General features: G+C 32.8%; 1 protein-coding gene across 2 annotated transcripts; it reads left to right on the forward strand.

Moving 5' to 3' along the window:
* The first annotated feature begins 1,699 nt into the window (after window positions 1–1,699).
* On the forward strand, window positions 1,700–17,771 carry LOC121118287 (uncharacterized). Of its 2 annotated transcripts, none has more exons than XM_040712855.2 (3): window positions 1,700–3,104; window positions 13,036–13,245; window positions 13,336–17,771. In XM_040712855.2, exons 2-3 carry the CDS (start codon window positions 13,105–13,107, stop codon window positions 17,329–17,331), a joined length of 4,137 nt encoding a protein of 1,378 aa, XP_040568789.1. In that variant the 5' UTR covers window positions 1,700–3,104; window positions 13,036–13,104; the 3' UTR covers window positions 17,332–17,771. The 2 variants fall into 2 exon arrangements, with proteins under 2 accessions (XP_040568789.1, XP_040568790.1); XM_040712856.2 differs by lacking the exon at window positions 1,700–3,104 and adding an exon at window positions 12,367–12,673.
* The last annotated feature ends 236 nt before the right edge of the window (window positions 17,772–18,007 follow it).

Genomic DNA, 18,007 nt, shown 5'->3' on the forward strand with positions numbered 1-18,007 from the left:
GTATTTATCATTGAGAATCATTAGTATTCAAATGAAGTGTTTAGTCTTTTTTCATTCTTAAAGCCATTTATCGAAAATTCCTCAACTTTATGACAAATATATCAACTTTGAGGCCTCAAAATGACATCTCCATCCATTATGAGCCAATTTATGACGTCAGTGAAAGTGCTTTATAGGGTATGTCTTCACAGACGTCAAAAATTGCTTCACAATTAAACGGTGACAACATTTTGGGGGTCTCAATGTTGATATTTTTATTTAATCAAGGAAATGAACCAATGTCCAATAAACTTTGGTAAAACTTCTTCAAATGGTTTTAAAAGTATAAGAAAAATTAACAATTGTATTGAAGACCTCTTGATACTAATAATAAACAGCGAGATTGGAATTAAATAAAGTTTTTAAAAGGGTAAAATCCCTTGAAAATGGAAAGATTTGTACAATTAACTAATTTTTTTATTTATCAATTAGGGACAAGAAAAGTAGGATAATTGTAAAAAATTTGATAACATGGAAAAAGTATATGAAAAAAGTATATGATATACAATAGAACTTGACAATAGATAGGGCTATACTTTTGATTGACAACTTTATTCATTGACCCCATTTTAAGATTCAATGCTGTACTTAATGAAAAAGGGATTTTATTCGTATAAAACTTGATTGTGTAGGCAACCAATCATGCCCGAGATGAACAACACTGACGTCACATCAAAACGCTTTATAAAATGTTGAAAGTCTTTTGTTTTTTTGGGAGTTCTAATAACAAAAAAGAAGAAAAAAAAACAACAACTCAACCTTAGTTTGACAGAATATAATTCTAATTATTTATGTAGACCATTTCTCACCTTCCTTGATTAATAACAGTCTGTGAAAGGGAGTTTCTCTCTACCTCTCTTTCTTTCTATCTTTTATCTTCATGCATATTTAATCACCCATTTATTTCTAGAAAGTATCATTTTAGCTCCTCCTAAATCATATCCACTCAATACACGGAACCATCCATCCCCTTAATGAATAAATAATGATGAAAACTTTCTAAAGTTTATCCAATGAAAATCTGTTTTTCTTTCTTTCCCTCTTTTCTCGTTCCTTCTTCTACTTACTCCTATGTGTGTAGAGACGGAGCATCACATCTCATCTTCTTTTCTTTTTCTTTTTTGCCTTGAGAAGAGCGCTTTGATGCTAAGAAAGCGATGCAGATTTAATAATAATATATGAAGCGCGCAAACGCAAAGAAGAGATGTTTTTTCATTACATCTCTCGTGAAAAAGTGGGATGTACCTTCTTTTTCTCTCTTTTTTTCCCTAGTCATTATTTAACATCTTTTTAATATAATTTTTTTTTAGAGGCACGTGTGGATTTTTTCCCGAGAAACATTTATAATTATTTCTTTTCTATATAGTAGGACTATTTGAAGATATTCTTCTATATCGTTATTACATGAATCAGTTGTTGTTTACTGGTATACAAAATCTTGGTGGATCCGTTGCCTTGGATACTCTTTCTCTCTTTCTCCTTCGTCAGTGGCATGAAAGAGGGGGGAAATAAAGGAGGAATGAAAATGATTTATTTGACCATACAAGAAAATAATAAAAGGAGAAAGCCCTACTACTGATACACCCTCTTTCCCCACGAACCTGGATGATGTTAACACATCACTCAAAAAAATAAAATATCGACAAGTTACAATTTATTCACTTTTAAATACATTATTTAACTACAACATGAATCAGTCATATCACCAACTATTAATTGATGCTATCATCTCATTTTGATCCATTTAAACTACAAACTTATTATGTAATTACAAATAATATTACTGTGGGCATTTGAAATTTAAACTGTGTCTCAATGAGTATTTTTATACAAAAAAAAAAGTCAAAAATTACATCAATCATCGACCATCCAAGGAGTATTTTTATGGTCTACTCAGAGCAAGTATTCTAAAATCCCAACTTGTACAAAATTGCAAACTATTCATATATGGTACATTTTGTACAAGTATAAAACCTTTTTTGTCTTAAAATGATTTATTTAATTACATCTTGAGCCATTTTAAATTACATGAAGGAAGTTTAATCTATTTAGAAATTACTTTTCATATATTACCGTGGGTATTTGACTCTTACAATGTGGCACAGAATATTAACTAATTACTCATTTCATCAAATAAGTAAAAAAAAATCCCCATCCATTATTTTTATGGTATTTTTTGGTTGTAACTTGTATTTGTAATTAATTGTTTGCACTTCTTATTTGATCTTTTATATGCATGGCATGATGCTTGACCCCTTAACAAATTTTTTTTATCTATTATTGTATTTTTTTTCTCTATTTTTTTTGCAATATGCTAAATGTTGTACAGGATTGCTAAAGTTGGTTTAATTCCTTTCGTTCAATAATTTTTCCTCTTTGCTTCTTCTTCTCACATCTCCATGGAGAAACCTACAACAAATATGTATGTACAATTACTGAATGGCTGCAGCAGCCTCGTCGAGGTCATAGAAAGAGTTAAAATCATACCTGGAATCAAAAAAAAAAAACAGGACGAACAAACTCTTCACCATCCATCTTATCCAGGGCGCTGAAAGAGGCCTAATCCCTTCCTTTTTTTTTTTGAGGTTCCTATTTTTGTGCTTCTTCTTCCTCCTCCTCCTCTTCTTCATTCGCTTCTTCTTCTTCAACAGCCTCATGGCCTCAATCTTTTTTGTTTTTGAGAGGCTTTCTCTTCTCCAAAGAAGAAGTATGTATTATTATTTTACCTGCAGAGGAGAGAGAGAGGAAGGTGCTAAAGAGAGTCACAGACAGATCCCTCAACGGGATTTTTCCCCTTTTTCTCATCTGAAATGTATAATAATAAAAACAAAAATAACAAAAGAGAAAGAACAGGAAAAACCAAGTGTGTTGAGATATAAGAGCATTCAGCTACATCCATTCCTAGTTGTGCCTTCAGGGAGAACAGAACATCATCATCACCATCTTGGCATCATCCTCCTCACAGAAGAAGAAGAAGAAAAAAAAACACATCAATAATAAAAAAAGCATCTCTGAGCATCAAAAAATATCTTTTGAAAAAAGTCCATTAAACAATTGGAAAATATGTAAGTAAATTATTTATATATAATCATTTAAAAAATATTGCCGCAAAAGAAATGAAAAAAAAAAGAAGCTTTTTTAAAAATCCGCAGATCCTTATGTAGTAAGACAAAACAATTTTAATTCATATATATATCTCGTATATACATAAACTAGGAAAGATTAATAGATGGAAACCACAAAGATTGAATATTCAATCTTCCTATGGCTTCCTATCAAACGATGCTCCCTGTATAAATAAACGAATAAATCGTATAACTTTGCTTACGTAAGTAGGGGGATATAAGAACTACTAATTATTTCCAACAAACTACGAATTTCAAGCCCATATTTGCCGCAAAAATATATCAAAAAACTATATCAGTAATGGTGCATTGCAGAAAGAAATAGTATGATATAAACTCCTCAAAAAGTTGGCTTGAAAAAATACTTTCCTCCAAAATTTTTATATACTTCAAGCACCTACATATTATGTGGGGGACCCTTCAGATAATAACAATCTTGCAAAAAAAATAAGAAAAATACATGTCCATTTTTTTTTAATAAATAAAATTAGGGACGTGGCAAGATACCAATGAGTTTTAGTTACAGTTTCGACCCTATATTTGATTAATAATAATTCATTTGGCCCCGATACGATCCTACGAAAAAAACACCCTCTCAATTTATAGTTATTTAATTGTGATGATTAATTTTTGAAACTCACATTAATAGTACAATTAGCAGCTTTTCAAAAGGATAAATCAGAATAGATTATTTTTAGAAATTGACAATAATTCGTGATAGAGTAAAAAATCAATCCAGACTAAATTATGGATACAATTATTTTAGTTTGCTTTTGTAATTTTTACATAAATAACACATCACCCAAATAACCCCACATAATTTTCAGTTTGTTCTAACCTTAATACAGTACGTGTCGAAATTTCATTGTCTTCATAATCTGTGTTTAGAAGCTACAGTCGTTTTAGTGACAGAAGGTGTGTAATTTTCAAAACAATTGATAGAAATAGATTTTCTATCCTGATGAAACACAGTTTTTATTTTTATTTTATGGGGAAAAATGTATTTGAAGTTAAACAATGATTAAATAAGCATAAAAGGACTCTGCGCAAGGCAAATCAACAATTATTGACTTGTATCCATGATTTTAACGCAGTATTATAAGTACAAATGTTGCAGAAGACTTTGATCACCCAAACTCGGTAGTTGTTTGGGTACACGTAAATAATGTAAGCAAAAAAGTTTTAATAGACTGTAAAATAAACCTGCGTGTTATGTGGCCCACATCTTTACTACGGCGCCTCCAAATTATGAATCATAATAATTTGTTGATAGAAACCAGCGATAATATAATTTTGTGATGAATCATTTTACCTTGTTTTTTGTTTTTTTTTCTTGACGGATAACATATGTTGCACGTTAACACAAAAACAAGCTGGAATGATTTGTTTCAAAATTTAGCGTGGATTACATTTGTATTTTTCAATGAATGCTCATCAATTTCTATTAACAAATTGTTCCAATTAACTGTATCGTAAATTTCTCTTAAAGTAGCCAAAATTGATTGTTACAATTAAAAAGGAAAATTATATATATTTTATACATTTGAAACAACCCGTATTCGTGTTTATATAAGTGTCATATATATATATAAAAGGTTCCAAACTATCGATAAAATTATTGTTTATCTTAATTCCTACTACAAAATCCAATACATTGCCTATAATTAACTCAAATATTTCTACAAAATGTATGAGATATCTTAAAACATGTACACAAAAGACCTAAGAAAAAAATGGGGATGAATCTTGCTGACTCATTTATTATTTCTCACCGCCGTTTAGTATGTTTCTAAAACAGGAAGGTATGTCCTTACCTATACATACACGTTCAAAAGACACCTTTAATCAATGGTATTTCATTGAGTAACGATGGATTTAAGGACATGTAAAATGAATTTTGAATATCCATTAAATCCTATTTCCTGGCATTGCATTCAAAATATGTTTTGGGGCTGTATTTAGATATGTGGACCCTCAACACAAAAGCCAGCTAGAAGGATTTTTCTCGAGATGGAGTGTATATTACATTTGTATTCTTCTGCAAATTATGGTTCGATTCTATCAGCAAATCCATAAATACCCTTTGGAGGCTCCGCCAATTGCACTTAAAGTAGCCCAGAATGGATCTTTAAAAGAATCATAAATTGATAGATTGAATTTGAAAGACCTTATCAGGGCCATTATAGGTCACTTAAATCAAAGAAAGGTTATAAAGTATAGCTAACATTCTTGGGTATATTGACTCATCTAGCAAATTACAATACATATCCTATGATGTACACTAATATATCTATGAATTATTCGACTGTATGAGGTAAAAAAAAAAAAAAAATTGTCTTTTTCTTGATTTTTTAAAAAGATTTTTTTTATGTTAATGTACCACATAATATGTATTTGTTTTAATAAATAAGAAATATATAGGTACAAAGTAGCAATTTTCTGTGATTTTGTAAAAGTTGAATAGATTAGCGGTTCTCAAATGGGGGTATGCGTGCCCCTTGGGATATTTGGAGGCATTCCAGAGGATATTTGAGATTTTGAAAGAATATTTCACTAGTGGTACATCAGGGGCGTCCGTAGGAGGTGGGCTGGAGGGGATGTAGCCCCCTAAATCAAGAAACTTTTGTCTTAACTATAAAATTTAATGTTCAATTATTATTTTTGAAAATTTATTTGTGAATAACTATGGATTTTAATTTTTTCACAAAAAATTTTATAATTAAATTTTTTTCCTAAAAATTTCATTTTTTATGAATAATTAACACTTTGATTTTTTAATCTATTGAAAAATCTCATTTTTTTAGAAATAGATATGAAAATTTGGAAATTTTTGTCAAAAAAATTTTATATTTCAAAATTTTTTTCCAAATTTTTTAATTTTTTCAGAATAACTATATATTTTTGAAATATTTTTTGAAAAATTTAATAGTTGGAAAAAAAAAAAAATTTAAAATTTAAATTTCTGGATTTCTTTTAAACAAAAAAATCCCAAAAAGCAAGACCTCCTTACACAATACAGCCCTAAAAAAGCCAGTGTCACGGAAGCTAAAAATGCTTTGTGCTGCTAAAGGGGACATTGAGCTCACGAAATATTTTACAAGTGTTACATCACTAACAAAAGGTTGAGAATCCCTAGAATATATGATAGAATTGATTTACTATGATTATACATTTTTGTATAAAACCACCCCCTCACCCCCTGACATGACAATCATCATCCTTATGAGAGGGAAGGGAAAAGAGGCAGAAAAGAGGTGTGTGCTGTGGTATATAAACTACTAGAGAGGGAAGAATATTCATCACCATCATTTTCCACTACTATCAACAATAATCATAATAAAAAAATAAAAAAAACTTTTTGACACGCATAAAACAATGGTTTCATATACATACATACATACAATATGTACATACCTCATAGACAACAACAACACGAGAGGAAAAAAAAAAGAGAAAGAGAGATAAACACCTTTAGCCTTTCTATTCCTCCCCCCCCCTTATCCAACTGAATTATTGATGATGCCATAGGCAGGTATGACATCTCACGATGGTAGTTTGCTGTTATTATTATAATTATTTAACCAAATAATGGTTTTTCCCCCGTTGTTTTAATATATATCTACATTCTACTCTATGGATTACTATATATATATACAGGAATATTCAGACAAAAGTAATCATAATTAAAGGTCCATTCACGCAATAATTCAAGTTGTTTTTTTTCTGAATTATTTATAAGGAGAACTGCAATTTTTGTTTTCCTGATCCATTTTTTTCTATAGTGGTGTCTGTTAGTATTTTCACCAGTGGTGGGAAAAAGTCCTTAGGGCAGGTTAACACATCAATCCATAGTGTACGAGGATCGTTTGAAAAGTTTGTACAATGTCTGAGAGATGACGCAACTGGCGCGTATACAGATTATATTTTAATTAGTAGCATCTCTTGAAAGAACACTAACCAACTATAAGTCAGATTGCTCTATTTCTGTCTGTTTGGAATTCCTTTGATTCGAAGAATTGGCTGGAAAGATTATGGAGACTGTCTTTCGCAAAGAATAATCATTATCGACTATCTGGAAAAGGGTAAAACTATTGAAAACCGAGTAGTGTGCAAATGATAACTTTTTTCTACCAAAAAAGTATTTTTCCATCACGACGATGCACCAGCTCGCATCTAAGCAGTTAATGGAAATGGGGATCCAACTCGAGATGCCCATAGTACTAGCGCAATCTCACGTACCTTCACTCTTCTGTCATCCATCACCATATCATGGATTTTATCACTGATTTCTGTAGTAGACACCTCAACAGGACGTCCGAACGTTCAGCGTCACTTTTGCTCATATGGACACTTTGATAATTTTGAAACCAATTAACAACTGTTCTAATGGAAGGTGTAGAGTCCCCAGAATATTTATCAATCTCTTTTGATTCTCAAATGTGTTTTTTCTTTCATAAAGTAATGTTTAATCAACACACGAAATTCGTTTTCGTTCATTTTTGAAAATCATTCCACTTCCTTGATTCAAACGAATGTCAAATAGAAATAAATAGACTGATCTGGCCAAAACTCGGTATGTGTTCTTCCATAAGATACTACTTGCTAAAAATATCCTCGATACGCACCAGATGTGTCATCCCTCATACTTTACAAGAACTTTTCAAATGCCCCTCGTATTTCTAAAAACTTTTGACAAATATTTATGTTTTCTGATATAAAATGTGTCTTGTTTGTAGAAATGTCTGGATTATTTGAAAATTACTAACACACTCCCAAACAAGAAACATTTTAAATCACAGAACGTCTTTAGTTTGATAGGAAGAGTTGACCTGAGCTGGATGTTTGGCCATGAAGGTTACCTAAACCTGGGTTCTGGATTCAGGCAAGAAGCGATCATTTCTCCTGTTCAGAACAGCGTCTACTGTGAAGATCTTCTTATCGGAGTAAATTTGAGTGCGCGGAAGAGATCGCACATCCCCTCTGCCATTTTGCTTGTTGCTCGGATATTTTTGATCGCACAAAAACATAACAAACATCAAATTGTGGCTTTTTGTCAGTTCTTTAGAATGGTGCGAAGTATAAAAATTTTCAGACCTTTGAAACTGAGGTTTTACGGCCTCTGAAGTGTTTCTAATTTACTAGTACTCACGTATTAGTTTTTGAATCCAATTTGAGTTGGAACTATGGAGTAAAAGTCAAATCGATTAAATAGACTTTCAAAATTCGACTCAATTCGAATTGCAAGTATCAAATACAAGTGGTCTCATCTGGCCCTAGCATTTTTGAAATCATGCTCAATTTACAGAATTTAATTGACGCAGCAGAAATGTAAAAAAATCGAAAAAAACTCATACACCACATTGTGTAAACCATGTGACAAAAACCCCTTTTATATTTTCTTGGAAAGCGATGAATACCAATGTATACAAAAAGGGTATACGGTTATTATGTGTATATTAATTATATTTAAACAAATAACCAGACTTTCTTTTTTAAATGTCATTACCTATTTCATAAGAATAATGATATCATCTACTTTGTCCAAATTAAACTCTATGTATCAGAGACGTCTTTTAAATTAATTTGCCCTGATTCAAATAAAAGTACTATTCACTGGGCTGAGATTATTGTCTAAATTGCGGTGAGTGTAGAAATCACACCTGAGAGAATGTTATCAAAATAGGAAGGAAGAAGAACATTTGCTCTTACGAGGATATACATACATTTTTTTTTAAATTTACGCTCACCATAATTTAGTCAATATTCACATCCTTAACCGTGAACCTTTTAAAAATGAACCTATCTGGATAGTACGGCACAATAAAAAAGTGATAAAAAAAGTGTCACTCACATATGAGCCATGAGATAGTGAACCCATGACCAGTCAACACAAAAACAAGTAAAAATGATTTTTCTCCAAGGTGAGTTTGGATTACATTTGCATTTTTTGACAAATTATCGTCAATTTCTATCAAAAAATTATTCTGATTAACCCTTTGAGTGCCTCACAAATTGTACTTAAACTATCCAAAATTGATCGTCACAATATCAAAAATAAGAAATGATAAGAAAATGATTTTATAATTTTTTTCCAAAAAAATTATTTTTTGTGAATAAATGTTGATTTTTGAATTATTTTTCCAAAAGGTTGAATTCTTTGAGAATAATTTGGATTTTTTAAAAAGTAAATATTTTTTTGCATAAAGCAATTTCAAAAAATTTCAAAATTTCAATAAAAATTTTTGTGGATATTTTTTGGGTGTATATTTGAAGGCTTTTGTGATCAAAATGAACTTTTTAATATATATTGGATTACTGACTCCTACCTTTTTTGTTTGGTTTATTGACAGTTCCTATAATTGAGGCTACCTTAATTGGTACACTTCTTCTTAGTTAGTTAGTTAGTTTTTGAAAAAAAAAAAAAAAAATCTTTATATATACGTATGTATTTCTATAGCCTTTAGGTAAATATTTTAGTTGTTTCTTGGTTATTATCTAACCACGGCCTTAGAGACTAAGAAATCATTGTAAAGTATATATAAAATAACCCTCGATGCCAGGAAGTATTAAATATAAATAAATAAAATAGTTGAAATCCCATATGCCACTTGTGAATTTTTTCTTATTTGTATCTTATACAATATAGGTATAATAAATATTATTAGGATGAAGTGGTTTGTCTCTATAGGTTAATTGAAAATATGTATATTGATCAAGAGGGAACGGGCAGGGGGGTTAACCCCTTTTCCTTACTCTTATATATGTATAGTTATCATTTGATCCATACAGGGTGGTTATTTCAAAATTATGAAAAGAAAAAAATACATATTTTTAGATGTGGTTTTGCCAGAAGCACTTTGATTTTTCTCATTTTGTCTCTCAATCCTTCATTCTTAAGATATATACATGCATATGTAACTACAAAGAACAAAGAGGCTCCCGCCTCCTTCCTCTCTTCTCCTCTTGGATAATCTGGATAAATTATGTATAGATATAACAGATGGTCGTAAATTTAAAAAAAAAAGCTTTATATTTTAGTTTCTTTTTTAGTGGAGTTTTGTCGTCACAAATTGTATACCACTTCTAAGCTTCCATTCTTTCTCTCACCCTAAATGTAGGCCTTATTGTTCACACTTGGTCTGAGAGCAATTTTTTTTGGTGGTTCAGTACTAGGTAATGTTTCTGGGACATTAATTTGGACCAATTTATATGAAGCAATCAGAATAAAGGAGGGAATTGAAGGGAAAAAATATTTTTGTAGCCAGGGAACGCACAGATACCCAGATTACTCAGACTTAGATGAATGAATTTTTTACATTTGATTTGACTTATTTATTTCTTAAAAAGATTGTGAACACAAAATATGCATTTCCGGGTATATTCAGTCAAAAATTCCAGGATCAGACTAATTTAATTTTAAATCAGTATGAGGACGTATCCGTTTATATATTTTATTAAATAAATAATAATTTGAAATATGTTTCTCCTTTAGCCATAATCAGACTAACTCGCTAATCCTTTTCTTCCCCTTTTTTAATTCGTATTCAATATACGTTCTCCCTTTTTCCGCCTGGGCAATAATTCTTTTTTTTTTTTGTATTTTTTTTTTTTTTTGTGAATTTTCGAATGGACAAAGAATACCTAAAAAAAAACTTTACAGGGAATTGATTTTGTTTTATGAAAAAATAAACTTAATAGTGAAAAAACAAACCTGCTCTTCAGAGCCTAGGAATCTGGTCTGATTAATTAAACATAAAGTAAACATAGCCCTATATAAGTAACTCAGAATTCTGAACAACTTTTATTTAATGTCTGAAGTCTGTATCTGTCTCTGTTTTTGAAATAAATACCATATGTGTTCATTATCAGGGGACATATTATAGTGGATATTATTTAAAAAGAAGGGGTTATGTTGAATTTTTGAAATTTTCATATTGAGGTCTTTGGAAAAATAGCTCAAACTATTTATGAGTGTTAAGAAAATTTTCTATTACCAATTGTGACAAAACAAAACAGATGGTTTCATAGATAAGGGTACTTTGAATCATTTACTTAATAAAATATTGTTATATCAGCCAATGTCAGTTCTAGACCAAGACTTAAATATCCTTTTCATACATCTTAATTTTTTTCTCTTCTCTAAAAATAAAAAGTCATCATGTTTTTCCTCAATTTGATTTTTATAAAGAAATGACGACCCATAAGTTTTTTTTTTTTTTTCAATATCGAATTTAAAGCCGAGATTGATCCAAACATAAGTTGTAGTAATTGAGTTAAAATTATTGGGGCTTCAAACCAGTCTAGGTAGGATTGAAATAATTAGTGATGAGCAAGATTACAAAAAATTTTCTCGATGCCGATTCCTGTGAAATTCTAATAAAAATTACCGATTCCGATTTTCTAATGCTTTAAACAATATTTAAATAAAAACATTTTGCTATCAGGGCGTCCACAGGATTATATGTATATATATTTATGGTGGTGGACTTGGTTTTTGGAATTTTGTGAAAAAAATTCCAAAGATTAATATTTCAAAAAAAAAAAAAAAAAAAAAAAAATTAAATTTCAAATAAACAATTTTATATTTAATTTCTTTTTTCAAAAATCCACAGGTCTTACCAAAAAATTTCAAATATCCATAGTTATTCACAAAAAGATAATGTTTTTGAAGAAAAATTTCTAAAATCAACAGCTGTTCACAAAAAAATAAATTTTTTTGGAAAAATATTTCAAAAATTTAATTTCTAATATAACAATTCAATTATTAAATTGGAGACAAATATCAAAAATTCATTGTTTCCACGGAAATTTAAATTTTTTAATAAAAATTTGCAATATTCAATTTTCTAATAAAAAGCAAAAATTCGTTAATTGCATTTTGAGTTTTTCATCAAAGCTGCTTTAAAAAAGTCTCAAGGGATCACCTCACCCGGATTTTGTGTTTAATAGCTTAGAAAAGTAATAAATAATCAAATAATACCAGTAATAAAAATAAATCAGAATCGCAAATTCAACAATATTTTCCCGATCCTGATTTTGATTACAATTAATCGTTCCATCACTAGAAACATTGAAAGCCAACACCACATAGTATGTAAATATATTTAAAAGGTAAAAAACAAAAACATCATTGCCTATTATCTCCTATTATTTGAGAGGAGTTTATTTATAAATACTATAATATATGATATATCTATCTTTCAATGTGTTTTGGAAGCATCATTGTAGTAGTTGTCGTAGTTCTACTAGCAAATATTGATAAAACGTGCTGAATACAGAGTTTCTAAAACATACTAAGAATAATAGTTGTTACTACTACATATAATATTAGTTTTCACCTCCACGTACAATTTTCCCTCTTTCTTCTTCTTCTTCTTCTTTTTTGCTTATCCTTATTCTTCATCATCACTATGCATTTAGTAGAATCATCTCAGCATCTCTCCACACTTCCTCAACAAATAGAATAAGAAGTAGAGTAACAATTGCAGAAGTCATTTTAACAGCTAAAGGTAATTAATTCATAGCTAATTGTTATTCCTTTGCATTACTATCTATATAGTATGTACTCGTATGTGCATAGGTAGACAAAACAAAAAAGCAGTGCAGATGCAGGAGGTCAGATGCATCTACATATCTAGGTGCTACTACAGCTTATGTCTGTTGGAAACTAAAACATGATAATAGATAATAAAAAAAGATGATATTCAATATCATTAAATATAGAAGTGGAAAAAAGCTTCTTTTTTTTTTCTTAGTTTATCATATATTGTGTATATTCAAAAAATGTGCTATCATTAATAATATATGTAAATATATATATATACAAATATAATCTGGAAGAATTAAACTTTTTTTCTTTTTTTTTTTGAAGATCTTGAATTGATGTCACTTTACAGTCATGATGCGGATGTTGTGGACGTGGATTGTCGGATTCTCCTAAATGAACGTTGACTCTGGGATGACAACGTTGATACGAAGAAGTGGAGCAGGAATGGATGGAGAGAACAATAATAATAATAACAATATCAACATTGGAGCCAAACGACGAAAACCTTTGAAAACGAATAAAGTCACTCAGCAGGTAATAAATAGTTCACTCTCTCTCTGAATAAATACCTAGGAAAATTTCAAATGACAAAAATGTGATTTTTTTTATTTTGATAAATTTCAGAGTGGGGAACTAACGATCCCCTCCGTCCCCTCTCCATCCAGATCTTATCTCCCTCCGTCCCCTCAAAATGGTTTAAAAGGGAATTATGGCACAGATAGGAGACCCAAATTGGACCATCCTTCGCAGCAGGATCCCCCAAATAGCTCGCCTGACCTACGTATACCCCTTCCTCTTCAATCTTCACCTCCCTTCACTCCCACCCTTGGGACAACGACCCTCGTACAACCCATTCGTGCTTCAGGAGATGAGAAGATCTATCGATGTCCACAGTGTCAGATTATACTCAATTCTCAAAAGGAGTTTACGGCTCACATTCGTGGTCATAATGAAGTCAAACCTCATCCGGATCCAAATGATCCAACTGGACAGGCTAAGGTCTACTATTGCTGTCTCTGTGGGAAAATGCTCTCTTCCTTTAGCTCTCTGGATCGGCACATGTTGGTTCATTCAGGGGAAAGACCCTTCTCTTGTGCTCTCTGTGGTCAGACATTTACCACGAACGGAAATATGCATAGACACAAACGAACACACATAGCGAATAGAGGAGGACTTGATGGAGGCAATAACAACGGGGGTGTGGAGAACACTCCTCGAAGAGTTGGTCGGAAAAGGAAAACATCAGAAGAGAGGTTGAGACAACAGCAACAGCAACAACAACAGGCTGCAGCAAATGCAAGATTACTTAATTCCAAATCATCAGAAGCAACTCGAGAATCCACTAATAAATTCCTCGCCTCCTCCTTCAACAACAATTCCCCACTCTTGTGTCCCATTTGTGAGGATCCCTATTTCTCAGAGATCTCTTTAGAATCCCATATCATTTCAATTCATCCTGGAGTGGAGATGAAATGCTCACAATGTGAATATAAAACCATCAACTATGGGTACTTTAAGGCTCATCGTAGTGTTTTTCATCAAAGCTGCTTCAAAAAGGTCCAAAGGGATCCACTCAACAGCTCTCAATTTCCTCAATTAACCAAGGCATTAACACATATGGAAGAGAAGAAGGAAGATGAAATGGAAGATGAGGAAGAGCCACGGGGCAAAGCTCTCAAATCAGAAGAGTCAGACGACTCTTCCTCTCTCATCAATCCATCCATGAGCGACAATGACCCCCAGATTAAGGATATGAAGCTCAAAGGAGAGTTTCCCTGTCGTCTCTGTCCTGCCATTTACCCTAACCTTCGAGCTCTGAAAGGGCACAACAAGGAACATCTGAACAAGCCACCCTTCTACTGTAATGTGGGAGCTTGTCACTACGACAGCTCTGATAAAGTTGCTCTTACACGGCATATGCGTGGCCACACGGGAGAAAAACCCTACGAGTGTAAAGTATGCTCTTATGGTTTCACGACAAAAGCAAATTGCGAGAGACACTTACGAAATAAACATGGAAAAACATCTCGAGATCAAATAGGAGCCTTTATTGCCGTCCATGAAAACAATAAACGACGTCGACATAAAAAAGTAACCTGTTATAGATGTAAAGTTTGTAAAACATCCTTCCCGTCCAGTGTTGACGTCATAGAACATGCCTTAAAAGAACATCCTGCCTACTCTGAGGATGCTAGCAATATATATGAAGAGATCAGCGTCATCAAGCCTTCCTCTTCTGCTGACGAGGATGATGAAGAAGACTATTTGGATGATGACGAGGATGAAGAAGATGATGAGGATTATGAGGATGAAGAAGAAGAGGAGATGATTGACATCCGGAGCAAGACACATCCTGACTTGTCCTCTTCACACGTTATGAGTTCTCTCCCACCCCTTAAAAAAGCACCCACATATAATCTAGTCAATAATCATAGTCATAGACGAAATCATAGTCGTAATCATAATAATAGTAGTAATACTGACCTTGGACTCGAAGATGATACACCTCTGGATCTGAGTCAAAATAAGAAATATAAAGATCAGGATAATGAGCATTATGAAAATGGAAAGGATGACCATGAGGAACATGGAGCCTCATCATCTCTCATTCATCCTTCTCCTCCAATTTTGCCCAATGCAGCAGCCACCAGCATACCTCTGTTCCCATCTGGGTTCCCCTATATTATTCAACAACATCCGTCCTCATTGAGACCTGCATTTCCCTTCATTTTCCCTCAGTTTGGAGGAGGATCCACTGCCGCAGCCGCCGCAGCAGCGGCTGCTGCTGCTGCCATAATGGGTAATCACTCTTTAGAACCTCGTGATTTACTTCAAAGTGAATGGATGAAAACACGATTCGCACCTTTTAATTTCAACCCCATATGCTGTCCTCCACCGCTGCCGCCTCCTCCTCCAGTAGGAATTCCTTCAATGACAACAAAAGAGCTCAAAATCCCTCCACCACCTCCATTATTTACTTCCAACAACAATAATAATAACAATAGTAGTTCTAATGACCCACTCAGATCTAGTCCAATTAGTAATGGATCCATCACTGGATTAAATGGTCAATTCGAATCTAGTCAAAAAGATGCAATCAGTGATGAAAAGGTTGCAGTGGAGGCTCTCCAACGGCTCTCCAACAACAACAGCTCTACTAATCCTTCCCAAAGAAAGAATTCTCCATCTATTCCCCTTCTTATTCCAAAGGTATCTGAGAAACAAAGCAAGACAATCAGTAATTCTAAGCCCACTTCTCCTTCTGGTCAGGAGTCCCTTACTTCATCAAATTCCATGATTCGAGAAAAGGAGCTTGACGATCAGCAGCAACAACAGCTTGTGGAATACAAAATGGTCATCAAAAACGGAGTACTCATGAAAAAACAGAAGCAAAGGCGCTATCGCACTGAGAGACCATATGGATGTCAACACTGTTCTGCTCGCTTCACACTCCGTTCTAACATGGAGCGACACATCAAACAACAGCATCCTGACCATTGGTGTCAAAAGCCAAGAGGAAACCGTCGTCATCATTCTTCTTCTTCATCATCGACAGGTCGACTTGACTATGATAAAGGGGATGAGGATGGGGGAAGAGGAGTTCATGGATCAAAGTTAATCATTGATGAAGATCTAAAGGGAGATGAAGATGAAGAGGAGTCCCCACTTATGGATTGTTCCTCTCCACATCTCTTGCAAAAGGATGATGGTCTTGCAAGTGTCTCAAAACTTCTGAACGCAGTCTCAAAAAGACAAATGTTTCCAAAGCTTTTTGATCCCTCTGATGATGTGGACGTCGTAGGAAATGGATGCGGATCCGTCAAAACTTTCAAATGTCCATATTGTCGAGAAGCTGTTCCCTGGACATCCAGCTCAGCATTTCGGAGTCATTTAGCCAACACACATTTAGGTGGAAAGTGTGCGGAATGTTGCAAATGGCTCTCGTCCCGAGAGGAATTTGATAGACATTGTAAAAGTGAGCATGGACAATTAGGGATTCCCTCTGAAGATGAGATTCACAATCTCCAGTACTCTTGTCCCGTCTGTGAAATCTCTCAAGGTTTCTCCAAACGAGAAGATGGACTCCTTCATCTCCAAATCAATCATTGCTTTGATTATGAAGCATGGATGGCTCGAGGGGTCTTTAAAGGCGCTCTCAATGATGGAGATGAGTCACCTGGCGAAGAGCTTGAGTCTCAAAATCACCCAGAGGGAGACATCAAACGTTGCTCCCTTTGTGTACAAGGATTTCCCTCCAACTCTGAGCTCAAAAAACATTTTCTAGAGCATTTAGGCTCACTCGAGACCTGTCTCGACTGCGGACTCCTTTTTACTCTCCACTCTTCGTTTGAAAAACATCGTAAGAAAGTCCATGATGATCCTCTACCTCTGAGTCTGAGTGCACTCAAGTCCTCCTCCAAATTCAAGAAAAGAGCCAATCTCATGGATAAAATCAACAAACTCTCCATTTCCATTGCCTCTGGCGCACACACCTCATCCTTTTCTCCTCCAAAAAATTCTTTGCAAACACAAGATGAAACACCGTCTGTTTCTACAGTTGTTGCTGCTGCTTACACGGCTGTAGAAAACAACAAGGCAGACGAAAAAGTAGACGAATGATTTTGGTAAAAGTCAATACAGTTTTTAAGCTATAAATTTTTTACATACATACATACATTTTATCAAAACAGTGCATGTTTTAGTCAAATCAACAAACCAAAAACCATTGCGCCAAAATTGCATGTTATATTATTAACATTATTAAATATAATTATCATTATTACTTTTTATTATAATTAACTACTAGAAGAATCAAGGACAATATTCTATCTATATTCAATGCTCACATTACAAATATTACTATTATTTAATATTACCTACTTACAAACATAGAATTACAAATACAACAATAAGATAATTAATTTATATCTCCTCTTTTTTCTTCTTATTTTTCCGTACTTCTTTATTGATTACTTTTGCAAATTTGAATCTTAATTAATTATTATTTATTATTGATACGAAAATACGAATAGAATTGAAATAAATAAGGAAATCATATACATTCATTGGGTGAACCAAGAGTCTAGATACATGTTTTATTTATTTCAACTACGTAAATTAATAAAACAATAAAGTTGAAAAAATGGTGGATGGGTGGAGATTCTTTTTTGGACTATATCTGTAGAAAAAATGAATTATGCCTTCTACAATCTTCAGAGTGTGTTTTTATTTTGCATGGCTAATATCATTAGTATTTAATTCTTCAGGAGAGATTATTCATGTATAAAGTAATAAC

The sequence above is a fragment of the Lepeophtheirus salmonis genome, chromosome 5, assembly GCF_016086655.4.
Source record: "Lepeophtheirus salmonis chromosome 5, UVic_Lsal_1.4, whole genome shotgun sequence".
In the NCBI taxonomy this organism is placed as follows: domain Eukaryota; kingdom Metazoa; phylum Arthropoda; class Copepoda; order Siphonostomatoida; family Caligidae; genus Lepeophtheirus; species Lepeophtheirus salmonis.

Excerpts from the sequence above, each read along its gene's own strand:
- LOC121118287 (XM_040712855.2), top strand. The coding sequence starts at position 13,105 with ATGAACGTTGACTCTGGGATGACAACGTTGATACGAAGAAGTGGAGCA. Across the intron at positions 13,246-13,335 it reads CGAATAAAGTCACTCAGCAG|AGTGGGGAACTAACGATCCC; the intron begins GTAATAAATAGT and ends GATAAATTTCAG.